Source organism: Amblyraja radiata, chromosome 5 (assembly GCF_010909765.2).
Source record: "Amblyraja radiata isolate CabotCenter1 chromosome 5, sAmbRad1.1.pri, whole genome shotgun sequence".
Classification (NCBI taxonomy): Eukaryota; Metazoa; Chordata; class Chondrichthyes; order Rajiformes; family Rajidae; genus Amblyraja; species Amblyraja radiata.
The window spans coordinates 58,316,677-58,344,516 of record NC_045960.1 but is presented as its reverse complement, the minus strand read 5'-3'; the positions used below and the strand labels follow the sequence as shown (position 1 = coordinate 58,344,516).

The 27,840-nt window shown below is 42.1% G+C and overlaps 1 protein-coding gene across 2 annotated transcripts in view; it reads left to right on the top strand.

Annotated features, from left to right (window-relative positions):
- The window catches only part of eva1a (eva-1 homolog A, regulator of programmed cell death), a 307,835-nt gene that overhangs the window by 277,780 nt on the left and 2,215 nt on the right, over positions 1 to 27,840 (top strand). For both annotated transcript variants that reach the window (XM_033021301.1, XM_033021302.1), the window contains 2 exons: positions 19,141 to 19,305; positions 24,810 to 24,971. In XM_033021301.1, coding sequence (XP_032877192.1) covers positions 19,141 to 19,305; positions 24,810 to 24,971 — 327 coding nt within the window. The remainder of the gene's footprint in view (positions 1 to 19,140; positions 19,306 to 24,809; positions 24,972 to 27,840) is intronic.

The window sequence follows — 27,840 nt, the reverse complement described above, 5'->3', positions numbered from 1 at the left end:
ACATACCCGTAAGTCTCCCTGCAGTTGAATTTCCACCGACTTAGTGAGGAAGATCATGGTATCATTGTATTGCCTGATTATTCCCTCCCCATTCTGGGCAGGCACTTGTAATTGACACCTTCACTCTCTGTCCCTGAAAACTTCTAACAAAGCCAGAAATCTTGGGGTTATTATGGATTCAGATTTATATTTCGACAGTCACATCAAATCAGTAACAAAATCGGCCTACTATCACCTCAAAAACGTAGCAAGATTAAGAGGACTCATGTCAGCTCAAGACTTAGAAAAACTTGTACATGCCTTTATTACTAGTAGGCTAGATTATTGTAACGGTCTCCTTGCAGGTCTTCCGAAAAAAACTGTCAGGCAGCTACAGCTTGTTCAGAACGCTGTTGCTAGAGTTCTAACAAAGACCAAAAAATTTGAACACATTACACCAATTCTTAAATCCTTACATTGGCTCCCTGTATGTCAGAGAATTGATTTCAAAATCCTGCTGCTCACCTATAAATCACTACATGGTTTAGGACCAAAGTATATCACTGACATGCTTCCACTATATAAGCCTTCTAGACCGCTAAGATCTTCTGAAACCAATCTGTTAGTGATTCCCAGAGTAAATACAAAACATGGGAAAGCAGGATTTAGTTACTATGCAACAAATAGCTGGAATAAACTTCCTGAAGATTTAAGACTTGCCTCAACTTTGACCACTTTTAAAACAAGACTGAAAACTTTTATGTTTACTTTAGCTTTCAGCTAAATCTTAACTACATTGCACTTTTTACTTTTGCACTTTTTATAATGCATTTTTAATTTTGCTTTTCTTTTCTTTTAATTCTTCTATTTTATTTCATTTTATTATTTCATTTTATTGTATGACATGTTTTTATGTGAAGCACTTTGAGTCTGCCTCGTGTATGAAATGTGCTATATAAATAAAGTTGCCTTGCCTTGCCTTGACTGGAATATATGCTACCTAAACATTAAATATGTTTAATATTTAATTAAACATGTTGTGCTAATCCACCATCTGATGGATTAGCATAGCATGTTCAGTGTTTTCATAAATTGGCAGTAGGACAATATAAACAATGTTAAGTCGAGAAACTGCTTTGCACGAAGCAACATTACTTAATTGATAATTGTACACACTCCATAGTTCTACTATAATTCTGGAATAAAAATCTCAAAAGCAAAGAAAATGCCAATTTTTGTGCCATTCTGAAAGTAATGTATGACACAATTGGGAAGGGAAGCTGCAAACCCGTTCAATTGCATCACTTATCCATTGGGTTACTGGAAATAGAAATAGAGGTAGTAGATGAAATAAAAGACTACTTATTATTTTTTTAAACAAATGAACCACTTTGCCAGTTTCAGCAAACATATGGAAATGCATAAAAAGCAAGAAGTTCCTTCGGAGGCTGTAAATAATGTTTTTTTGGCAAAAGCTTCAACGTTCCTGTTGAAGGGGGGGGGGGGGGAGGGGGGGATGGTAGGATCTGGATTTACATGATTTAACATTAAATTAAATATCATAAATTATGTTTCCTAGTTCAGAATGTTGCTCTTTATATATGATTCTGCTGTCTGATAGATCTATGATGGACATAGTTGCTTGTTCTATTCATACTGGTTTCTTCTTCTTGCGTATGGCGTGCACAGCCTAAAGTTGTAGGACAACTTATTCTATTTGATCTTATTTGATTGTGCACACCAGGTCGATTGCATTTGTCGAAACAGGGCAGACCACGTGAAGGTTGCAATCTCCCACCACATACTGGTTTCAGAACCTTCTAAAAGGATGTAGCATAGTTTGATTAGTTCTTCGATTAGGACTTCCAGTTGTAAGTCCAGTGAAAATTGACAGGTAAGAGGCAGTGTAATGGACAATCTAACATACTTTGTTTCCCGTGGTCTTTGTGGAACAGCTCCTTCCTCATTTATACACATTGCAATACAGAAGTTAGATATCAGCTGGCGGTGAGATGTTGGCTCATCTGACTTCCCTCTCCACTTGATACTCAGTCTAAAGGTGGAGAACAGACATGGGGTCCATTCACCATCTCAGCCTTGTATCAGCTGGCCTATTTGGTGCTGCCACATACTCTTGAATTAGTTCACCTCTCTTTATTAGAAAGGTGAGCGTCTTTTTATATCCATTGTTGATTTGATAGTAAATTCTAATTAACATCACTTATATGTGTCTTTGCTTATGTTATTTGTGTATGCTCTAATATTTTAAAATTATATAAATCCTTTTGAGCTATTTTTGAATACCTCCCGATTATTTGGGAGATGAAAAGCAGTTCAATTCAAAGGCCTGATGGCACGAGCTGTCTAAAGGACAGTGTGGTGGCCCAATGGTTGGATCTTGGGATCTGCTGCCTCAGGCCTTGCTGCTCATGGATTGCTCCTGTTTGTGGGATGGTTGTACCGCTGAAGCCTCTAGGACATTAATATTGATGGGACTCCAAAAAGTAAACATGGTTGCAGGATGAACAAGTGTGTGCAGAGGACCAGATCAAGTATGATTTGGCTTGTGGTTGTGAAATAAAGGAATAAGCAAAAGTGGGTGTAATTCATACACAGAGGTTTAAAAGTACATCTTACTTGTCACTGGATCCCATTATCCAATTCATTAATTGAGCAGGTAGACACAAAATGTTGGAGTAACTCAGCGGGAAGGAATTCCTTCTCTCCAGAGATGCTGCCTGTCCCTCTGAGTTACTGCAGCATTTTGTGTCTACCTTTGATTTAAACCAGCATCTGCAGTACTTTCCTACACTCATTATTTGAGCAGTTATTGTATAATCTTGGCTCATTCTTGCTGTCGAGCAGTTCCCTCGTCATTGGAACCACGGAATCTGATGTCAAAACAGCACACTTGAGTGAACAATTAAAATACTTATTAACTTTTTCTTACTAAAGTGATTTTGAGAAGTTTAATGTGGTTTTGTTTCTGCTGGATCTGGTTCAAATAAGATTCTGGCACTGACACTGGGACAAGAGGGATTCAGATTGTCACTGAGATTTTACGGGCGTCTGGTAATTAAATTATTGGAAACAATTGTGAGATACTGGTACATCATCCAGCTAGTGCAGCCTGTGGGGATGGCTTAATGTTTTTAAATGTTTATTTGTGCATGATTCTACAGTAGTTCACCCTTTTTGAACTGAAAACAATCTCATAAAACTGGATATTTTGATTTATTCTTGATTGATAGATTAAAGGACAAGGAGAAGAAAGCTATAAATGAATTATGTGAAAAGGTGCAAATGAGGTCATATGTAAACCATGATTGTATTCAAGTGGCCACTTCCTGCTCCCGTTTCTTAAAGCCCTGTCCCACTGTACGAGTTCATTGAAGAGCTCTCCCGAGTTTAAAAAAAAATCAAACTCGTGGAAGCACGTAGAATGTATGTAGCGGGTACATCGGAGCTCGGGGACTCGTAACGCTAATGGCAGGTACTCGGGAAATGCGGTAAGCTCGGGAAGACTCGTGAAGATTTTTCAACATGTTGAAAAATGTCCACGAGAGCCCCAAGTACCTACGAGCGGCCATTACCGTAAATCTCCGAGTTTGATTCAGGGCAAACTCGGCAGAACTCTTGATTGAACTCGTACAGTGGGACAGTGCTTTTAGTCTACAAATTGTTTTAGAATATATTTATTATAAATCCTGCCCCGGTTTTGATTTATAGAATGGAGCACTGGACACTAATTAAAATCCAAGCCTGCACATCTGAAATCGAACCGTCATAGAGCATTGTAACAAGCCCATTGCCCAAACCGATCAACATGCTCCATCTGCACTAGTTCCCCCTGCCAGTATTTGGCCCATATCCTTCTTAACTTATCCTATCCATGTACTTGTCCAAATGTATTTTAAACGTTGTTATAATAAAAGGCCTTCTTGGCCACCCTATCTTCCTGTGGCGGACCTACATTTTTGGGGCCCTGAAGCTTGAACTGTTATGGGGGCCCCTTCGCAACCAGCAATGAGGTCTGGGTAACCACTGTTATCTTCTTCAATGGGGTTGTTCCACGACAGGCTAGCTAGGCCCCCGGTGGGGGTGCAGGGGGCAACGCCCCCTGAAGCTCCTGCATTTTCAATAAATTTAAAGTGATTCTCAAGCTTTCCGCTGGTAGTTTACATAACAGAAGCGTAGAATTTTTCTAACACATAAGCAGTAAAATAACCCCCAAAAGATATGTGTTTCATGAAATAGACAATAGGTGCAGGAGTATGCCATTCGGCCCTTCAAGCCAGCACCGCCATTCACTGTGATCATGGCTAATCATCCACAATCAGTATCCCATTCCTGCCATCTCCCCATATCCCTTGACTCTGCTAAATTTAAGAGTATCTATCTCTCTCTTGAAAGCCTCCAGAGAATTGGCCTCCACTGCCTTCTGAGGCAGAGATTTCCACAGATTCACAACTCTCTGGGTGAAAAGGTTTTTTTTTTTTTTTTGTTTTGTTTTTTTTGTTTATTTTATTAGAAGTTAATACAGTACAAAATAGTACAGTGGAACCTAATTTTAGGTGCCAACTATGTCATACCATAATCCATTCTATGTACAACCTCTAGTTTTATGTTTTGAGCAGGAAGTAAGCAAGCCAAGAAAAAGAAAACAATAGAAAGGGGAAAAAGAGGAAAAATAGATGGTAGAGAATAGAAAAACGTGAAGTGTGTATATAAAAAAAAGAAAAAGTGGAAAGTAGAAATAGGAGAGAAGGCCCCTTAAAAGAGAAATTTTCAAATCTTTATTCAGAGATGTAGATCTATCCACGGCATGAACTGAAATCAGCAATCTTTACGGTACCGCTGCATCACATGATTCCAAAAAGTCGATGAAAGGAGACCAACTCCTTAAGAATTGGTCATATTTATCTATTAGTCGGAGTCTCATTTCTTCAAGGCGTGCTATGTCCATCATATTCCTAATCCACATTTTAACAGTTGGTATGGCTGTATTTTTCCAAAATTTAAGTATCAATTTCTTTCCAATTATTAACCCACAATTAAAAAAAACGCTTTGGTCTTTATTTAAATTGATATCTTCTACTATTATTCCAAATATAATCCATTCCGTTTTAGGTTCTATTCTTGACTTGAAAAGCTTTGTAAATATATCAAATATATCGCTCCAAAATTTATTCAACTTTGTACATCCTACAAATGAATGTGTTATATTAGCGTTTTGAAACAAACATTTATCGCATCTGGGAGAGACGTTTGGATAAAATTTATTCAACCTCGTTTTTGAATAATATAGTCTATGTAATAATTTGAATTGAATTAAATTATGTCTTGCATTAATAGAACAATTATGTGTGTTCATCAGATACTTTTCCCATCTATCCTTCGAGATCTTTATCATTAGCTCATGTTCCCAATCTTCTCTTAGTGATTCTATTGAGGGTAATTCTCTATTTACTCTCTCCCTCTCCCTCTCCCTCTCCCTCTCCCTCCCTCCCTCCCTCCCTCCCTCCCTCCCTCCCTCTCTCCCTCTCTCTCTCTCTCTCTCTCTCTCTCTCTCTCTCTCTCTCTCTCTCTCTCTCTCTCTCTCTCTCTCTCTCTCTCTCTCTCTCTCTCTCTCTCTCTCTCTCTCTCTCTCTCTCTCTCTCTCTCGCCATCCGACCGGCTGCCGTCCGGCTGCCTTTCTTCCTTTTGATTCGTTCCATCGTGTGATGTCACAATGCCCAATACCCGCAGATGTCCAATCGGAATGGATCCATTTACATGGACGGCTGTCGGCCTTTCTTCCTTTGATTCCCTGCAACTCCGAAACCAGACGCAGAATCGCCGACATCTTTTCCATTTCGGTAGAGATTTCACTTTTCTTTCTAAGTATCTGCTCCTCATTACATTTCGTCGTGTTTAAGTACACGTTTTTAATCAAATCCTTCACCCCCCCCACCCCCCCCACACTATTTCAAAAATAAACTGGCTTCACACCCATAGAAGCAGCACCAGCCCCAGCCCCTGGTGAACGTTCCATTGTGTGATGTCACAATGCCCAATGCACACATATGTCCAATCGGAATGGATCATTTACATATGCCTTTGCAGGAGCCCCAGCCCCTGGTGAACGTTCCATCGTGTGATGTCACAATGCCCAATGCTCAAAGACATTGTTGACATAGAGGGAGTACAGATAATAGGCTGTGGGCCGAGGAGCTTTATTCTGCAGTTTCGTGACCCAAGTCACCAAACTACATGAAATTTTCACATATTGTGTAAAAATATTTATAAAAATCACCACTGAGACTCAGAAAAACGGGAAAAATGTCGGGAATTTTTTAGTCCAATCAAAGCACGTTTAACATTGAGGTGTCTGCCAGTTGGCCAATCACGCACTTTGTTTCAGGCTAGCACACAAAATGGCTGAGGGAGCTTCACAGATGCCTGTTTTACTGGAGATTCCGATGTGTTGATCTGTGGAATAAATGTCGTGGAAACTTGCAGCAGGTTCATTGTATTTAGTGGGAAAAGCATAAAAAAAGCTCAAGAAAGTGCTGCGAGGTCGATTAAAGTGCAAGAAAGCAAAGTCCCTGCTGAAGTGAGTTAGTTGATTCATGGGGTCCTTCTTTGTGTTCCAGCACATCAGCAGGGATTACTCTACAACACGCTGGCATTAGTGACAATGTTTAATTTACTGTTATAGCTTAGACCCCCCCTCCCCCCCCCACACTCTTTCCCCTCTCTCCCCCCACCCCTCTCCCCCTCCCATCCCACTCTCCCCCTCCCTCCACACTCTTCCCCCTCTCCCTCCTCATTCCCTTACCGTGCACAGTCTCTGTCTTTAAGAAGGAACTACAGATGCTGGAAAATCGAAGGTAGACATAAAAAAACCTGGATAAACTCAGCGGGTGGGGCAGCATCTATGGAGCGAAACCCGGAAGAAGGGGTTTCGGCCAAAAACTTTGCCCTTTTCCTTCGGTCCATAGATGCTGCTGCACCCGCTGAGTTTCTCCAGATTTTTTGTTGTTGTACCAGCCTCTCTCTCTCTCTCTGCCCTTCTCTCTTTTCGCGACTCATGCACGCCCGCTCCAACCCCTCCACCCCCCCTTCACCTCTCTCCCCCATCCTCTCATCCCCCCTCTTCTTCCCCCCCCCTCCCCCTCTCCCTCTCCACCCTCCTCCTCCCCTTCCTCACAAAATATTTTTTGTGGGTGCGGGTCCTCAGTGTGTGTGACTGTTTGTGGAGGCGGCCACGCGCTCTCCATTCAAGAAGACGCTCATCAGTTTGTGGAGGCGCGTGCTTAGTATGTGACCAAAGATCTTATAGCGGAGCTCTCCGCAACAAGATCTTTGTGTGTGACGACACACGCTACCCCCCCCCCCCCCCCCTTTGGTGCAGGGGGCGCGCGCAGCATCTGAAAGCTCAGCGATTATTCGAATTCTTCACTAACCGTCATTCTGACTTTGCTTGTGAAGAGAAAAGTCCTGAATTGCATTTGTCTGATGCAGGAAGATTGGTCCCGATGTTGGGGAAGTCCAGGACAAGCGGGTCACAGTTTAAGGATAAAGGGGAGATCCTTTAGTATTGAGATGAGGAAAACATTTTTCACACAGATAGTGGTGAGTCTCTGGAACTCTCTGCCACAGAAGGTAGTTGAGGCTAGTTCATTGGCTATATTTAAGAGGGAGTTAGATGTGGCCCTTGTGACTAAAGGGATCAGGGGGTATGGAGAGAAGGCAGGTACAGGATACTGAGTTGGATGATCAGCCATGATCTTATTGAATGGTGGTGCAGGCTCGAAGGGCCGAATGGCCTACTCCTGCACTTAATTTCTATGCTTCTATGTTTCCCTCTCGTCACCCCTCTCCCTCTCCCACCCATCACTCTCTCCCCACCCCCCTTCCCTCTCTACCACCACCCCCTTCCCCCTACCCCTCTGTCCCTCTTCCACCACTCCCCCTACCCCTCCCTCCCCACTCTTCCACTTCTATCCCCTTACCCCACGCCTCTCCCACCCCCACCCCTCTGTCTTCCCCTCCCTTCCCCTCTCTCCCCACCCCTTCCCCTACCCCTCTGTCCCTCTTCCACCACTCCCCCGTTTCTCTTCCTCCACTCCCGCTACCCCTCTACCCCTCCCTCCCTCCCCACTCTTAATAATAATAATAATAAATTTTATTTATGGGCGCCTTTCAAGAGTCTCAAGGACACCTTACACTCTTCCACTTCTCTCCCCCTTCTCTCCTCCCCCTCTCCCTCTCCTCACCCCTCTCCCTCTCTCCCCCACCCCCTTCCCTCTCTACCCCACCCCCTTCCCTCTCCCCCCACCCCTATCCCTCTGTCCCTCTTCCATCACTCCCCCTACCCCTCTCCTCCTCCCTCCCCACTCTTCCACTTCTCTCCCCCTTCCCCTCCACTCTCCCTCCCCACTCTTTCCCCCCTCTCCCCCTCCCTCCCTCCTCCCCATCTTCCCCATCCCCCCTCCCCCACATCTCTCTCCCCAACGGGTCTGCACTTGGTCTAGTTAATATATAAAAGTCTGTGCCTGTCGCCTGCCGTCCGTCCGGCTGCCTTTCTTCCTTTTGATTTGTTTCCATCGTGTGATGTCACAATGCCCAATGCTCGCAGATGTCCAATCACAATGCCCAATGCTCGCAGATGTCCAATCGGAATGGATCCATTTACATGTACGGCTTCCGACTGCATTTCTTCCTTTGATTCACTGCAACTCCGAAACCAGACGCAGAATCGCCGACATCTTTTCCATTACGGTAGAGATTTCACTTTTCTTTCTAAGTATCCGCTCTTCATTACATTTCGTCGTGTTTAAGTACACGTTTTTAATCAAATCCTCCCCCCCCCCCCAATATTTCAAAAATAAACTGGCTTCTCACCCATAGAATCAGCATCAGCCCCAGCCCCTGGTGAACGTTCCAACGTGTGATGTCACAATGCCCAATGTTCACAGATGTCCAATCGGAATGGATTCATTTACGTATGCCTTTGCAGGAGCCCCAGCCAATGGTGAACGTTCCATCGTGTGATGTCACAATGCCCAATGCTCAAATACATTGTTGCCATAGAGGGAGTACAGAGAAGGTTCACCAGACTGATTCCTGGAATGTCAGGATTTTCAAATGAAAGACTGGATAGACTCGCCTTGTACTCGCTAGATTTTAGAAGATTGAGGGGGGATCTTATAGAAACGTACAAAATTCTTAAGGGGTTGGACAGGCTAGATGCAGGAAGATTGTTCCAGATGTTGGGGAAGTCCAGAACAAGGGGTCACAGTTTAAAGATAAGGGGGAAATCCTTTAGGACAGAGATGAGAAAAACATTTTTCACACAGAGAGTGGTGAATCTCTGGAATTCTCTGCCACAGAAGGTAGTTGAGGCCAGTTCATTGGCTATATTTAAGAGGGAGTTAGATGTGGCCCTTGTGGCTAAAGGGATCAGGGGGTATGGAGAGAAGGCAGATACAGGATACTGAGTTGGATGATCAGCCATGATCTTATTGAATGGTGGTGCAGGCTCGAAGGGCCGAATGGCCTACTCCTGCACTTAATTTCTATGCTTCTATGTTTCCCTCTCGTCACCCCTCTCCCTCACCCACCCATCCCTCTCTCCCCCACCCCCCTTCCCTCTCTACCACCACCCCCTTCCCCCTACCCCTCTGTCCCTCTTTCACCACTCCCCCTACCTCTCCCTCCCCACTCTTCCACTCTATCCCCTTACCCCACCCCTCTCCCTCCCCCACCCCTCTTGCCTCCACTCCCTTCCCCTCTCTCCCCCACCCCTTCCCCTACCCCTCTGTCCCTCTTCCACCACTCCCCCGTCTCTCTTCCACCACTCCCGCTACCCCTCTACCCCTCCCTCCCTCCCCACTCTTCCACTTCTCTCCCCCTTCTCTCCTCCCCCTCTCCCCACCCCTCTCCCTCTCCCATCCCTCTCTCCCCCACCCCCCTTCCCTCTCCCCCCCACCCCTATCCCTCTGTCCCTCTTCCATCACTCCCCCTACCCCTCTCCTCCTCCCTCCCCACTCTTCCACTTCTCTCCCCCTTCCCCTCCACTCTCCCTCCCCACTCTCCCCCACCCCTCTCCCCCTCCCTCCCTCCTCCCCATCTTCCTCATCCCCCCTTCCCCACATCTCTCTCACCCCCTACCCCACTCTCCTCCCCCTCTCCCTTTCCCATCCCTCTCTCCCCCACCCCCCTTCCCTCTCTACCCCACCCCCTTCCCTCTCTCCCCCCCGCCCCCTTCCCCCTATCCCTCTGTCCCTCTTCCATCACTCCCCCTACCCCTCTCCTCCTCCCTCCCCACTCTTCCACTTCTCTCCCCCTTCACCTCCACTCTCCCTCCCCACTCTTTCCCCTCTCTACCCCCACCCCTCTCCCCCTCCCTCCCTCCTCCCCTCCCTCCCCATCCCCCCACCCCTCTCTCACCCCCTACCCCGCTCTCCTTTCCCTCCCAAATCTATCCCGTTTCCTCCTCCTCCTCTCCCCTCCCTCCCCTCTTCTCACCCCCCCCCCCCCGCAAACACCATTGGGGAACAGACCCAACGGGTCTGCACTTGGTCTAGTTAATATATAAAAGTCTGTGGCTGCCGCCTGCCGACCGGCTGCCTTTCTGCCTTTTGATTCGTTCCATCGTGTCATGTCACAATGCCCAATACTCGCAGATGTCCAATCGGAATGGATCCATTTACATGGCCGGTTGCCGGCTGCCTTTCTTCCTTTGATTCACTGCAACTCCGAAACCAGACGCAGAATCGCCGACATTTTTTCCATTTCGGTAGAGATTTCACTTTTCTTTCAAAGTATCTGCTCCTCATTTCATTTCGTCGTATTTAAGTACACGTTTTTAAATCAAATCCTTCTCGCCCCCCCAATATTTCAAAAATAAACTGGCATCTCACCCATAGAAGCAGCACCAACCCCAGCCCCTGGTGAACGTTCCATCGTGTGATGTCACAATGCCTGATGCTCACAGATGTCCAATCGGAATGGATTCATTTACATATTCCTTTGCAGGAGGCCCAGCCCATGGTGAACGTTCCATTGTGTGATGTCACAATGCCCAATGTTCACATATGTCCAATCGGAATGGATGCATTTACATATGCCTTTGCAGGAGCACAAGCACTTGGTGAACGTTCCATCGTGTGATGTCACAATGCCCAATGCTCAAAGGCATTGTTGCCATAGAGGGAGTACAGAGAAGGTTCACCAGACTGATTCCTGGGATGTCAGTACTTTCATATGAAGAAAGACTGGATAGACTCGGCTTGTACTCGCCAGATTTTAGGAGATTGAGGGGGTATCTTATAGAAACTTACAAAATTCTTAAGGGGTTGGACAGGCTAGATGCAGGAAGATTGTTCCAGATGTTGGGGAAGTCCAGAACAAGGGGTCACAGTTTAAGGATAAGGGGTAAATCTTTTAGGACCGAGATGAGAAAAAAAAATTTCACACAGAGAGTGGTGAATCTCTGGAATTCACTGGCACAGATGGTAGCTGAGGCCAGTTCATTGGCTATATTTAAGAGGGAGTTAGATGTGGCCCTTGTGGCTAAAGGGATCAGGGGGTATGGAGAGAAGGCAGATACAGGATACTGAGTTGGATGATCAGTCATGATCATATTAAATGGTGGTGCAGGCTCGAAGGGCCGAATGGCCTACTCCTGCACTTAATTTCTATGTTTCCCTCTCCTCACCCCTCTCCCTCTCCCACCCATCCCTCTCTCCCCCACCCCTCTGTCCCTCTTCCACCACTCCCCCTACCCCTCCCTCCCCACTCTTCCACTTCTATCCCCTTACCCCACCCCTCTCCCACCCCTCTCTCTTCCCCTCCCTTCCCCTCTCTCCCCCACCCCTTCCCCTACCCGTCTGTCCCTCTTCCACCACTCCACCGTCCCTCTTCCACCACTCCCGCTACCCCTCTACCCCTCCCTCCCTCCCCACTCTTCCACTTATCTCCCCCTTCTCTCCCCCTCTCCCTCCCCTCACCCCTCTCCCTTTCCCATCCCTCTCTCCCCCACCCCCCTTCCCTCTCTACCCCACCCCCTTCCCTCTCTCCCCCCGCCCCCTTCCCCCTATCCCTCTGTCCCTCTTCCATCACTCCCCCTACCCCTCTCCTCCTCCCTCCCCACTCTTCCACTTCTCTCCCTCTTCCCCTCCACTCTCCCTCCCCACTCTTTCCCCTCTCTACCCCCACCCTCTCCCCCTCCCTCCCTCCTCCCCTCCCTCCCCATCCCCCCGCCCCCACATCTCTCTCACCCCCTACCCCGCTCTCCTTTCCCTCCCAAATCTATCCCGTTTCCTCCTCCTCCTCTCCCCTCTTCTCACCCCCCCCCCCCACCCCCCGCAAACGCCGTTGGGGAAACAGACCCAACGGGTCTGCACTTGGTCTAGTATTATTATAAAAGTATGATATTCGTTTTTGTGAATCAGCCTTAATATTCATTGCTTCTTCTAAAGGGTCTAAAAATATAGTTTGAAATCTATGTGTATATTTCTTCATAAAGTCACATATCTGTATATATTTAAAATATTGATTATCCTTCAGTTTAAATTTTGATTTTAAATGTTGAAATAACAGTTTGCCCAATTTATACATATCTCCTACTTTCCTAATCCCTAGTCTATCCCATTGTTGATATGTTTTGTCGATGAGAGATGGTTTGAATGCGGGGTTGTTCAATAGTACTGATAGATTATTTAATTTCAAGGATACTTTTATTTGTTTCCAAATTCTTATTGTATTGTGAATAATTGGGTTCTTCTTATATATTATACTATTCAATTTTATCGGTGAGAGCAAGATCGTTCCTATATCAGATAGCACTCCTCTTTCTCCATTCTTATCCACTCCAACTGCTGAGTGGAACTATCCAACCAGTACATAATGTTCTTAATATGCACTGCCCAGTAGTAATACATAAAGTTAGGTAATGATAAACCCCCAACTTCTTTAGGTTTACACAAATGTTTTCGTTGAGTTCTGTGTGCTCTGTAATCCCATATAAAATTAGTGATAGTAGAATCTAGTTTTTTGAAAAAGTATTTTGGAATATATATTGGGATCGCTTGAAACAAATATATTAATTGTGGTAAGAAAGTCATTTTTATAGCGTTAATTCTACCTATCAATGAGAGCAGGAGCGTTTTCCAAAATTTAATCATATCATTCAGTTTATTTAATAATGGCATAAAATTGGCACTAAATAATGATTTGTCTCTTCTCGTAATTTGAATACCCAGATACTTGAATTTTTCTGTTGCCATTTTGAAGGAGAATTTTAGTAAGTGTCTCGAATCCTGTGGTTTTAAAGACATAATTTCGCTTTTATTCCAATTTATTCTATATCCTGATAAAGAGCCGAATTCCTCAATTAGTGTTAATAAGGTGGGTATACTCGTTTGTGTATTAGTAATATATAAAAGGATATCATCAGCGTATAATGAAATTTTATTCTTTGAGTCCTTAGTGTTATATCCGTGAATATTCGGGTGATTTCTAATCCTTTCGGCCAGCGGTTCTATCATAAGGGCAAATAGCAATGGTGATAAGGCACAACCTTGCCTATTACCCCTTGATAAGTAAAATTTTGGAGATAGCATATTGTTAGTTAATATTCTTGCCGTAGGTCTATCGTAAAGTAGTTTAACCCATCTAATAAAATTCTCTCCCGTATTAAATTTTTGGAGTACCTTGTATAAATACTGCCATTCTACCTGATCAAATGCCTTCTCTGCATCCAGCGTAACAACTGAAATATCTTCATTGTCCTCATTGTGAGAGTACATTATATTGAAAAGCCTTCTCAAATTATTAAATGATTGTCTTTTGGGTATAAATCCCGTTTGATCCGTATTTATTAAATTGTTAATATAATTATTCAGTCTTCTAGCTAGAATCTTTGCTAAAATTTTCTGATCCGTATTTAAAAGTGAAGTAGCTCTATAAGAACCCGGTTCATCTAAATCTTTATCTTTTTTTGGTATAAGCGTTATTGTTGCTTCTGCTAGGGTTTCTGGTAGTTTATTTTCGGTATAAGCCTGCATGTATAAATTGAATAATCTTGGTACAATTGACTCCTGAAATCTTTTATAAAATTCATTACTAAAACCATCTGGTCCTGGGGTCTTCCCATTTTTCAGTGAGTTTATTATTTGTTTTATTTCTTCACTAGTAATCCGTGCTCCTAATTGCTCTTGTTCTAAACTATCCAATTTTGGGAGATTGCAATAATCTAAAAAATTTGTAATTTTACTAACATCTGTATTTATTTTAGATGTATATAAATTATGATAAAATTGGGCAAACCTCTTATTAATATCCTTTGGCAGTGTTAGAAACTCACCCTTATCCGATTTAATTTTAGTGATAGTTTTTTCCTTTTCTTGTTGCTTCAGTTGCCTCGCAAGTAACTTCTGTGGCTTATCCCCAAATTCGAAGTGTGCTTGTTTTGTCATTTGGAATAATCTTATTACTCTTGCCGATAGTATTCTATTGATTTTATATTTCAATAAAGTTATCTTATTATGTTTATCTATGGTTGGGTCAGTTGCATTGTCCAGTTCTAGTAATTTTATTTCCTGTTCTATCCGTGAAAAGGTATTTACTCATCTCCATTCTAAATGGCCTACCCCTTATTCTTAAACTGTGGCCCCTGGTTCTGGACTCTCCCAGCATTGGAAACATGTTTCCTGCCTCTAGCGTGTCCAAACCCTTAATAATCTTATATGTTTCAATAAATGGCCTCATGCAGCTAATAAAATCTTTACATAAAACATGTTACCTGAAATGTCTCTTTGCCTAGCACTGAAATGAGAAAAAACTTTTTCACCCAGAGTTGTGAATTTGTGGAATTCTCTGCCACAGAAGGCAGTGGTCTCGTCTCCTTCAGTAGCACCTCGGTCTCCCATCCTGAGCTCAGACACCACACTCACCTCACCTACGCTCACTTCCCCTCACCTAAACCTCGACTAAACTCATCGCATCGAGGATACCTCACTACCAAACTTCTCCTCATACCTAAACCTCGCACCTCAACTAAACCTCCCACCTCACGATTAAACTCCACCTCACACCTAATCCACGCCTCGACTAATCGCCGCCTCTCTTCCGCTCCCGCTATTTATTAGCCCCTCCCCGGCCGTTGGCGGCGCCTCACGTGAGTCCAACCAGGGGGGCAGTGCGGAGAGTGGTGCAGGCGCATTGCCCGAGAGAACCGGTGGGAGGGGAGGGGCGTATTCGAGTCCGAGCCCCTCCCCACGGGAGCGGGAGAGAGGCGGTGATTAGGTGTGAGGTGGGAGGTTTAGCGAGTTGAGGTTTAAGTGTGAGGTGAAATTTAGTCGAGGTGAAAAATCTGTTTCATTTCTAGGAAAACAAAAAAATCGGAATTCCGATTTAAATCGGAAGAATATCAGGACTAAAGTCGCTTCTGGGGCCCCTCCGGGATTAGGGGCCCTGAAGCTTAAGCTTAATTAGTTTCATAGTAGATCCGCCCCTGGTGATGCCACCCACTTGTGTTTCATCTGCAAGCTTGAAAATCGTGCCTTTCACATTCTCAACCAGTTGTTGATATAAAACACAAACAGCAAAAGGTCCAGCACTGATCACTGTGGCACACCACTAGTCATAGGCCTACAGTCTAAAAAAACAACCTTCTACAAAGCGAATTCCCTATCTGTTCAACTGTCATTTTAAAATGATGTAGTTGTGTACATGACGTTTTGGAAATTCAAGGATCATGTCTGAAATTTAGTTGAAAGATATGAACATGAATTGACTATTAATTCCAGATTTATTAATTTTATCTCTTGCATTGCGTTATAAATTCTAGTTTACTGGTTCTAATGTCAAAATTATTTTGCCAAGAAAGAATACAAGAGGGTGATATGGCATGAAGTAGAAGAAATTTTGCGAAGTTTGCATAAATGTGATGAACCTCAAGCTTAATTAACTGGAGGAGGAACTTGTTTAGGTCTTTGATTGGGACCAAAATGGTTGATACTGTCTCAGAAACTGCAAGCTAATTTGATTTTAGTTTACAGTTTCTAATCAAATATATTCAATCTTAGCTTGCAATGTAACATTGTATAGACAATATTCGGTATCTGAAATTGTTTTAAAAGTACAAATGTTAAAAATACAGCATTCTTGAAATGGAAAAAAATCAAGCAGGTGAACAGTAAAATAATTTATTACATTACTCCCCTAGTTGAAACTCACCTCATTCATACCATGCCCATTTTAACCAGTAGGATTGTTTATTGTATTTTATCGAGGGCTCATTGGGCCTGACATCAATGAAATAGGATTTAGTAAGATGAGTGTAAAACACATTTGATCTTATGATGCAAACTTAATGATTTGGGCCAATGTCTAAACAAATGTGTTCTGAAAAAATTATTCTAACAAAATATTAACCTGTCCTTTTATCATTTCCTAATAATTTGTCATGTAATTGTAATTACTTTTATTTTTTAAGCAATAATTGTAATTTACTGATTGTTGTTTACTGACATGCATTTGGCTTTTCCAATGGTTGGGCAATAAGGATGAAAAGGTTATAATGACATAATGGGTTCATAATGATTGGATTACTAAAATTAAATAGCTGACCGAAGCATCAATCATTTCATTATTTTGTTATTGCTTTGCATTTTGTCAGTCATTATTATATACATATTACAGAATGTCTTTAAATGCTGGGTTTTTAAAGTTGGATTTTGATTGTAATTCAAAAAGCACATTAAACAGCTATTTGTTTAATCTATATAATATAATAATTTAAAAAAAAAATAAAATAATATATATATATATTAAATTGGCCTACGTACCTGATATCATGAGGTAGGTTTTCTCATCTTTTATTTAACTGAGGTTTTATCCTCCTCTCCTAACTGAAAGGAAGCATAGGAAATTATTTTGTGGGCACAGTTGAAGAGTAATCTTACTCAAAACAATCCTTTTGCAAATAAATCGATTCCATTGTTAGGATGTGGTCAATGCCAAGGCATCTATTTTAGTAATGCACAGACATTAAACATCACATTAGTTACAATTTTATTTCACTGTGATTAAAATCTGTAGAATGGCTTGGTCTGAAGTTTGTACAGCTGTCCTACACGCTGTCAAATACCAATGAAAGACTTTTAATTGATGTTTGTTGCTTTAATCTACCCCGTTGCTGCTGTTGGATTTCAGTCATGATCAAGATTTAAATCTGATTCTGTTTGAATGATAGGTGTGCACAGTGATTTATAAGTTTAAAGTATTTTGATTAATAACAATAGAGAAAACTAAAATAAAGCTTTACTTCAAAATGAGGTGGTGCAAGTAGTCTAATAAAATTTCAAAGTAAAAGTAAAGCTACATTTTTAATGTTCGTTCAGGTTCAAAGGAATCCAAACTACATCTGGGTAAAGTCACTTCACTTAAATAGATTCCAAAAAAGTCTTCAAAATTAATCTATTCATTTTATTCAATATCATATTTCCTGACAAATTCCAATCATTTTGGGTAGCAAGTGGTTTCATGTCATATTAATATAAATCAAGGTCTGCCATAGGTTTGATTTTTATTAAGTGAAATATAAACAAGATTGCAGCAAAACTTTTTAACCATACAATCAATGTATGGTTGAAATATAATGGAGGGCTCAAAGGCTTCTGATTCAATTCATAAGCAAATTAAGTGAAATCCAAATTTAAGCTTTGCTTCTTCGTATCTTATTTTAGAATACAAAGTCAACATTTTGGCCATATAGTGTATTTGTTTGATTACCAATTTCAGAGATTACAAGGAGAAAAATAATTATACACACATTTACTTAACAGCATTCTTTCATTTTAGTTTTCCTACCATTTATCCCAGTATACATTACGTCGCATATTCAGATGTAATGCCATCTGCCAAGCTTTCCATCTGATCCATTTCCTGCTGTCATCCTAGACAACACTACCCACAACGCCATCAATTTCTGTTTCATTTGCAAGCTTATTATTTATTCCTTCTCCATCCAAGTCAGGGTCCTAGCACCGATCCTTGGAATACACCACTGGTTGTAGTCCTTCCAATCAGGAAAGCATCCTTCCATCATCATCTTTTGCCTTCTAATCATCAAGCCATTTTTGGATCGAATTGGACCTTGCAAAATGCCTTACCAAAGTTCATGGAGACAATATCTACTGCCGCCTGGCAAAATCAATCTGAGGGATGCTGAATCAAGGTTAACTGTGGGCAAAGTTGCAGGTGAAGCCAGAAGAGAAGCTATAGCAGTTGATTGTAATTTTGTTAGGTTGAAGCGTAATTGAGCCTTGCGATCTAATTTTCATCCCCTTTCCCACCACTTCAGTTATCAGGACTGCTTGTCAAAATCAAAACTCATAACGGAGATCTGCCTGATGGCACTAGATATTAGCATGCTTGCCTTCTATTTGAGTTGAAAATAAAGCAATTAGAAATTGGTGCCATAGCTAATGGAATCTACAACTATACGTATACCATTAGGCCTGAAGTCTGAGGCTCGATAGAAGATCTCTACAGATTCTGCCCTTGAGTTTCTAGTGAACTCAAATGAGTGCATCAGATGTGCTTCCAATTCTCCTGCTGTGGTCTAGGCGGCAACCAAATTGAGCCTCTGCAACAGCCTGTTGAATGTGAGGCATGATGATAGTGGAATTATCTATTGGAGCCTGGATTTCTAGGGCAAAGGGTGGAGATTGGAATGTGGATAATTGACGATACTGTCTTTAACATGCTTGGAAGGTATAGCTGGCTATATTTTTAGGTGAATGCTTAGTACATTTTTCCCAGAGGTGCTCAGCAGCCTCAAACAGCAGTCGTACATGTTCACCATTCATCAGCCGTAAGCAACTTCAGTAATTTTCTGTCTAATACGTCCTGTCATACTGTAGTGCTATATCACGTCAATATTAATCGTAGATCTTTGGAAACTGACACGAATTAACTAATCTTCTGGGGGAGAATATCACTTGCTGGTTTGTGCATGTGATAATGCGAGCAAATTAAGTAAGAACTTGACCCCCATTTGGTTCTGAAAATGCCAGTATATGTAAGGGAGAATGATAATTAAATTTGATTGATGATTTCTAAATCTTTGTGACTCAGTATAATGCTATTTACTTTGCTTTACAGTTCCTAAGAAGTTGTTGGATGAAAGCAATCCCAAGCCAACTCATTATAAAGGGATTCAGCAGCTCAATTTTCCACCACACTACATGCCTTATGACCGTAACATTGTAAGAGATGGTGTCTTTTCCCATGATGTGTTACCTTTTATAACAGAAGCATCCTTGCCAGGTATGTTATTTTGCATGATTTTAAAAGGTGGTTATAATGGAGGATCAATTACCTTTCTCTAACTTAGCATTTATTTATGACTTAATGTACCTGCAGAGTAACTGCGCAGCTCCATAAAAACAAAAACATCTAGAAATATTGGGCTAGTCTGGCAGCACTGCAGAGAGGTAAACTGTGAATGTTTCTGGTAGATAAACTTAACCAGAACAATGATGAACAATGTTTTTCTCTGGCCTGCTGAGTATTTACAATATTTCCCATTCTTTTTTTATGATTTCCATCATCTTCAGTTTTGTGTTTATCTAAAATATATTTTCCTTTCATCTGTTTACACAGAGTTCTATCCTGCAACTTCATCCCAATAGCTAGTTTATGCATCAATTTTAGAGAAGGATCTAAATGGAATCTGCTAACTACAAATAAATCTGACTTTAAAACTTGCATATGCACCCTAGAACCAAGAACAGTAGAGCACAGATCAGGCCCCATGGCCCAAAATGTCCACGCCGAACATGATGCCAAGTTAAACTAATCTACTCAGCCTGCACATGGTCCATATCCTTCCATTCCCTGCATATCCATGTGACTATTTAAAGCCTCTTAAATGCCATTATCATATCTGCCTCTAGCAAGTTCCAGGCACCCACCCACCGGGCAAGTTATCACAATTACCATGTTTCTTTGCCAAACTTTCAGAATTTATTTTTCCCCTTCAGTGCCGAATTACTGTTTCAGACAGAATTAGATGAAAGTTTGATTAAAAATTAAATGTGGATATAAGAACGATGGAAATTTTTAACACAATTGTGTGAATGAAAACACGAGTACAGGAAGTAAGGTTTGAAAATCCTATAAGTACGAATCATGTGCAGTTTTCAGATGTCACAAGAAATTAGGGAATTGAAGATAATTGGGTGGATTGTGCCGAAAATAAATATTTATGGGTAATATTTAGCGAAGGTTTACCGAAGCTTGGGAAGCAGAGATAGTGTTGAATGGAGCTTAGCACAGTCTAGTAGCTGAAAAAATGCAAAGCTAATGTGTAATTTAATACATTTACAGAGGTGGTTCATCTTAAAAGGAATTAAATAGCAATGATAGACAAAATTGAAAATAAAAATATGCAGATATTTATTTTAAGAAAGTAGGAAGTTACTGAAATTGATCTTTTGCTTTCCACATCTTGTTAGTTCACGATTGTCATGATTATTTAGTTGTACCTAATTGTCTTGTTATCCACATTATACATCTCTTGAATGCATGTTTGGAATAGAGTCCATATTTAAAAAAAATCCTCCAAACCTTTTCATGGTCTTGGTTCACACAATATAACTAATAAAGGTCACCTTCATATGGTCTCCTGCTCCAACCCCACAGAACATCCCCAAATGCCTCGATTCTTGTAAAGTCCCATTCAACCTACATCTGGGATCTTTACAACTTCGATAACTTCCAGTTTTTCAGCACCCCATGCCTCATCTTTACTAGGGACATGCAGTCCCATTGCACCTCCATTCGCCACAAGTAAGGTCTCAGGGCCCTCTGGTTCTTCCTTGAACAGAGATCCAATCAGTTCCCTTCAACTAACATTCTCGTCCACCTGGTGTAACTAGTCCTCACCCTTAACAACTTCTCTTTTGACTCATCCCACTTTCTTCAAATCAAAGGTATAGGTATGGGCACTTACATAGTCCTCAGCTTTGTCTGTCTTTTTGTTGGTTATGTTGAATACTCCTTGTTCCAAACATGCTCTGGCACCATTCCCCAACTCTCTCCGTTACATCCACAATTGCATCGGGCCTGCCTCCCACATTCATGAATAATTCTAGAGAACATGGATAGGTGGTAGGAAGGAACTGCAGATGCTGGTTTAAACCGAAGATAGACACAAAGTGCTGGAGTAACTCAGCGGGACAAGTAGCATCTCTGGATAGAAGGAATGGGTGACGTTTTGGGTCAAGACCCTTCTTCAGACTCAAGATGGATCTCGACCGGAAATGTCACTTATTCCTTCTATCCATGGCGTTTTGTTTCAACTCGAAATGTCACTTATCCATGTTCTCCGGAAATGTTGCCTGACTGCTGAGTTACTCCAGCACTTTGAGTCCTTTTGTGTGTTAACTGTTTGTTTTCCTGTTTCATATTCACTTGGACTATCTTTAACACCTCTCTCCCCTTTCTCATTCTCTCGGTCTCAACCAAACGAGACTGGCTATTGATTGACATCAATCGCAAACTCACCGACTCCCATAGCTACCTAGAAAACAACTCCCCTCACCCTAAATCTTACAAAGATGACATCCCTTAGCCTTAATTTATCCGTCTTTGTTGCATCTGCTCCCAAGATGTGGCTTTCCACTCTTAGACATCCAAGATATCCTCCTTCTTCAGTAAATGTGTTTTCCCTGCTGCTGTGGATGGAGCCCCCATCTGTTTCTGCTGTGTGTCATGCAATTCAGCACATGTTCCTCCTCTCCTCAGAATATTCCTCATCCTCAAATTTAATCCATAAGCCTCCACACTCAACATATCATTCACTGATATTTCTGCTACCGCAATGTGATCCCACCACCAGTCACACCTTCCCTGCCCTATCCCTTTCCGCAGAGACCACTCTCTCTGTCACTCGTCCCTTCTCACCAAACCCGCTCTCTCCACAGACACTTTCTCCTATATCTGCAGGATATATATATATAAGACACTTGTCCCTGCACCCCCTTCTCACACCTATCCAGGGACCACAGCAGCCCTTCTAGGTGAGAGGGGTTCAGTTGCATCTTTTCCAACCTTGTCTATTGCATCCTGTGCTCCCGATATAACCTCCACTACATCAGCACGACCAAGCGTAGACCAGACGATCATTTTGATGAAGAACTGTGCTCTGTCTATCAAAGTATGCTGGGGGCAAAAAGCCTCTAAAATACCTCAATCGTGATTGAGTGAGACCACAGGCAAATTGGATGAACATCACCTCTTATTCCGCTTGGCTAGCCAACAACCCAATGGTATAAACAGCGAATTCTCTAATTTCAACTAATCCCCCACTCCTCCTCTCTTTCCTTCCCCACCCCGCCCCACCCATTCCCAGTACGCAGACCTTTCTCCACCATCTCGGTCACCCTGGTCCTTTCTCCTCCTCTATATGTTCATCTCACTGCCCTCCCATCCCCAAGTTCTGCATTTCCCATGTATCCCCCCTGTGTAATGGAGTTTAATCTGAGCAAATGAGAAGTGTTGAATGCAAGGGGAGAGTAAAATTAGCGACAAGACCCTAACAGCACAGATGTGCTCAGAGATCTTGGCGTCCAAGCCCATTGTTCCATACAAGTTGTGGCAACACAAGTAAATCGAACAGTAAAGGCAGCGTTATGGTACGTGCCTTCATTGTTAGAATTGCGAAAGACTAGAGGGCATAGTTTTAAGGTGAGAGGATCATAGTTTAAAAAAGATTTGTGGGGCAATGTTTTATTAAACACGGAATGTGATGGTTGGCTGGAACGGGATGCAAGTGGTGGTGGTCAGGGCCGATTCGACAATGGCATTTAAGATGTTTTAGATGGCACATGGATATGTAGAGAATGGAGGGATATGGATCACATGCAGGCAAAGGAGATTTGTTTAATCTGACATCACATTTGGCACAGACATTGTGGGCTGAAGGGGCTGTTCAATTGGCGTACTGTTGTATGTTGATCTTATCTGACACCACTTTGTCTCCTTTTCAAAGGTTTCAAAGGTTTTTTATTATCACGTGTACCAATTAAGGTACAGTGATATTCGAATTACCATATGGCCATACTAAACAAAAAGCAACAAGCCACACAACTACATCAAAGTTAACATAAACATCCACCACGGCGGGTTCCCCACATTCCTCACTGTGATAGAAGGCAATAAAGTCCAATCTTCTTCCCTCTTTATTCTCCCGTGGTCAGGGCAGTCGAACCATCCGTCACCTCTAGCCTTTGTCACTATCTTAACCCATCTTCCAATCACACCCCCACCTGAATACACGTATCACTTGCCAGACTTTGCCCCACCAGCTTTCTTCTCCTTATTCCATCTGTCTGAAGGATCCGAACCCGAAACATCATCTGTCCATTCCATTCACAATTATTGCCTGACCTGCTGATTTCCTCCAGGATTATTTTTTTGCTGAAGATTCCAGCATCTGCAATCTTGTGTCTCCATTTTACTGCAAAAGCTTTGTTGGTTGTCGTTAAATTCCCACCTAGTCCACAGTGCTTTGCAGTTTGTGAGCCATACATGTTATCATCAAAGTTGCTATGCACCTTTATCTCCAGTCCTATGGTTATTTATAATAAAGCCACCTACGCTCATTGCCCAGCCCGCCTTCAAGTCTGGAAATGACTCATGGTACATTAATCAAACTTCTTCAAACTAAAACTCTGCAGTCCAAACAACTCGTATTCACCCCATAATAGAATTGATTCATTAGTTTTCTTCCTGACACCCTTTAGTGAGAAGACAGTGTTTATTTCTTTCAGTTCTTCAATGCCCCAATTTCTTTTAAAAAATTGATATTTAATGTACATGACTTATATTTTTTGTCAACATGCGTTTCTATCCTTATCTAAATGTCTAGTAAAATAACTTTAAAGGGTACTATTCTGCAATCCCCCAACGTTCTCTTTACACTTATGTCATTTGTTGGCTAAGTTTCACAGCCATGATTGACTCAGCTATGGGAGGCTAAGCCCAAATTTTCTAACCCACTTCAGCCTACACACTGCCCCTGTACAGATTTACAGATACACCATAGCTAGGTTTATTTTCATTCTTTATATCCAAGCCTAACGTCTGATGCCAATCCCGATTCCCACAGTTACAATAAAGAATGTTGGAATAGGCTTAGATATCGGGCTGTATTGGGTATGCACATCCGAAATGAAGAAAAGGCTACTATACAAATCCTTTGTAACAATTATATGAAAGACATTTGAAACAAAAATCAGGATTTCCTAGATAACTTAATTGGAGTGAATTAAAATTTTAACAGCTCGAGGCAAAGCCTGGGCAGGAACTGATAAAATCTCAATTTTTCTATAATAGAAACATTGACAACCTTCAGCAAATTTAAATTAAATTATTACCATTTCATATCTGCAATTGGTGAGAGGAAGTTGTATCTCATCCTGGCTAAATATAATAAAAGATCCTTTGAAGGCAGTAATAAAATTCATCTTTTACTTCTGAAGAATCAGGGAACAACAGTTTAGTGTGTTTGGTCTAAAGTCTAGGAAAAGTTACTATTACACACTGAACTCACGCGGTGGATTTGAGTCTCGTCACACAACACCAGCTATATAATCTTGACTTTCATTCTAAACTTTTTTAAATTGTTTGGCATATAATTGTCAGAGAATCGTGACGTCACATGAATCGGTTTCAGATGATTTCTTGCTATTTGTTCAATGCATGGTCTTACTATGTATTGAATAATGTCTCACTTTGAAAATTAACAACACATTGTGTTAATGTAGAAGAAAAGAAGAAAGGAAGATCAGCCTCTAATTATCCAATGGACACCAAACCCCTGCCGATCCCAGTGGATGAAAGTGATAAGAAACTTCTGGAAACGAGGGGTATTCGGACTGAGATGGCATTATTAAGCAACATTCTGGAAACCTACTCTTACGTTATAGGTAAGCCAATACTTGCAATTTTGTTTTGCCATGTATTGTAAGAAAACTAATTGTTGTATTGGCTGAAGCTTTACTGTATAAAGAACAACATACATTTACATAGCATCATTAATATAAGCAGCAAACCAAAGTGTTCTGCAGATAGGAAATAAGAAAATACATATATAACTAAGAAGATTAATGGGGGTTTAGTGGCAACAATTTGCGGCTGGTAGTTGGTTAAAGTCCCATTGACTCTGCAAGACAAGCGTGAGACAGTAGGAGATGGATTAAAATGAACAGTGTTGTGGAGGTAAATGTTCTTTGTATTGGAAAGATATGCACATACCAAACATATTTGTGGGAAACTCATCCATGAGGTAGTAAATTGGTTGATTTGGGTGGGATGGGGAAAGGTTGCAATCAATGGCATGGGAATGGGATTTATGTTATATTTAGACGACAAGCTGCTGCGTTTTGAACAATGGTGGCTATTTTCCTAAAATGTAGCTGTAATGTTGGACATGAAATATTAGCAGGCCCAAGACCAAGCATGGAGATACCACATACAATTAAGGCTGTTGAATGGCAATGGTGAATAATTTCAAGAATCTCATGTTTCTCACTAGGTGTATATCTAAAGTATCTATTGCTTTGAACAGTTCATTAATTAGTCATTAGTATAATGGAAATTGATATTATGAAACAAAATGTGGAAAAATAAATTCATAATATAGAAGAAATTATCTTACCAAAGGCCATGCCTGACCATAATGAATCTGGGGCTGCACTTGGCCTTTGCATCTGTGCAATGCCTAACATCTATTCTCCCAGTGCCCGGGCAGTAGAACATGCACCAGAACTGTCCTGATAGTCTTCTGACAGCCATGCTGTCAAAAGATCTTTCCCAGAGTTTTTTAATTTTCTAGTTACAAATTAAAAAAAAAACCCATTTACACCCAAATTAAATTGCAAATGAATTAAAAACATAAGTTTTGAATAAAATGGAAACAAAACTTTTTTAGTGATGTTTGTCAGCCCCATGCAAATAATCGCTGGGCCACCACAGCTGGTGTGTAGCTGAGAAGCTATGGGCTATCTGCCCATACCCTGGCTCAGCAACTTGCATTACATCGCTGGATGCAGCATAGGGGCAGAACCACACAAGTGCATCTAATCTCCAGTGATGCATTATGCACATATGGAGTCTGGAACACACTGGCGCATAAATTGCACCTGATTGACAATTCTCAGCAGAAACAGAGATGATTATTGTTCACAACCCATTCCTTTACTACTGAGAAATGCATGGAATATTTATTGATCAAGGGTACAGTTAAAATTTGAAAATCCTGTAAATTCTGAGAGGGCAATTTGTCAATTTGTTTTACAACTTGTCATTTGGAACTTCATTATTATGGTTAAAACCCTTTAGGAGCATAGGGAGGGGGGTAGAGGGGAGGGGAGAGGGGGTTGGAGGAGAAGAGAGGAGGTTGGAGGAGGAGAGAGGTAGAGGGGGGTTGGAGGAGAGGAGAAGGAGGGTGGAGGAGGGGAGATAGGTGAGGCGGGGAGAGAGAGGGGGGGAAGGGAGAGAGTGGGTGGGAGGGGGAGGGGGAGGATAGCGGGGAGGGGCGGAGAGAGGGGGGAGGGAGGAAGGAGGAGGGTGAGAGGGGGAGGGAGGAAGGGGAGAGAGGGGTGAGGAGAATAGGGAATGGGGGAGAGAGGGGGGAGGGGAGGAGGAGGGGAGGAGAGAGGGGGGGAGGAGAGAGGGGGAGTGAGGAGAGATGAGAGGGGGGTGGAGAGAGAAAGGGGAGAGGAGAGAAGGGGGAGAGGGGGAAAGGCAGGGGGTGGAAGGGGGGAGAGAGAGTAGAGGGAAGAGAGAGTGAGTAGAGGGAAGAGGGGGGAGTGAGGGGGGAGACAGGAGGGGGTGAGTGAGGGAGATGGAGGAGAGGAGAGGGAGAGAGAAGAGGAGGGGAGGTGGAGGGGGGAGAGAAGAGGAGGTGGAGGGGGGAGAGAAGAGGAAGGGGAGAAGTGGAGGGGGCAGAAGTGGAGGGAATGGAGGAGAGGGGGGGAGGATAGGAGGGTTAGAGGGGGAGGGGGAGTGGAGAGGGAGGGGGGTGGCGAGGGAGGGGGTAGATAGGGAGGGGGGGGGGAGGACAACTTTCTCTATTTGATCTTATTTGATTGTGCATGCCAGACCACGTGAAGGTTCCAATCTCCCACACCTGTCCCATTGTGATGGCATATGCATGCAGCAGCTTGATTTTAATTTTTTTTGATTTTTTTACTAAAAAAGCAGGGAAATTAATAACCAAATGTTCTAATTCTACTGGAATATGTAAAAATATCTCCATTACGGCAAAGAGTGGAGGAGTAAATTCACAAACAGCTTAAACGAATTTTCGCGAAATAGAACCCGTTACAAACCAACAAACCAACGAACGACATTTTTAATCGTTTATTGATGTTTTTCTTGCTAATGTAGCAGATTCAAATAGAGCTTAAAATGCTTAAAGAAAATATCATACCTGCCTATATATGTTCAGTTGACATTCCTTAAACATAAACTTACTGTGGCAAGATATTTATTAATTGAAATAAATTAATGCATTTCCTGACCATAAATTTCGGCATTCTCCAATTCTTAAAGCTCACAGTGGGTTATAGAATACATTTAATTCAAGGTAGTTAAATATTAACAAGGCAGCATGGCAAGATGCTTAGCTACAAAAGGAGAATTTCATTTTGATTGATGAATTATTGTGTGTGTTAAATATTAACTACTATAAATAACAAAACTAAAGCTTATCTGTGGAAGTCTATCCTATCACTTTAGTTACCATTGATTTAAACGAGAGGACAATTTGAAAATGCTCAAAACAACAATGTG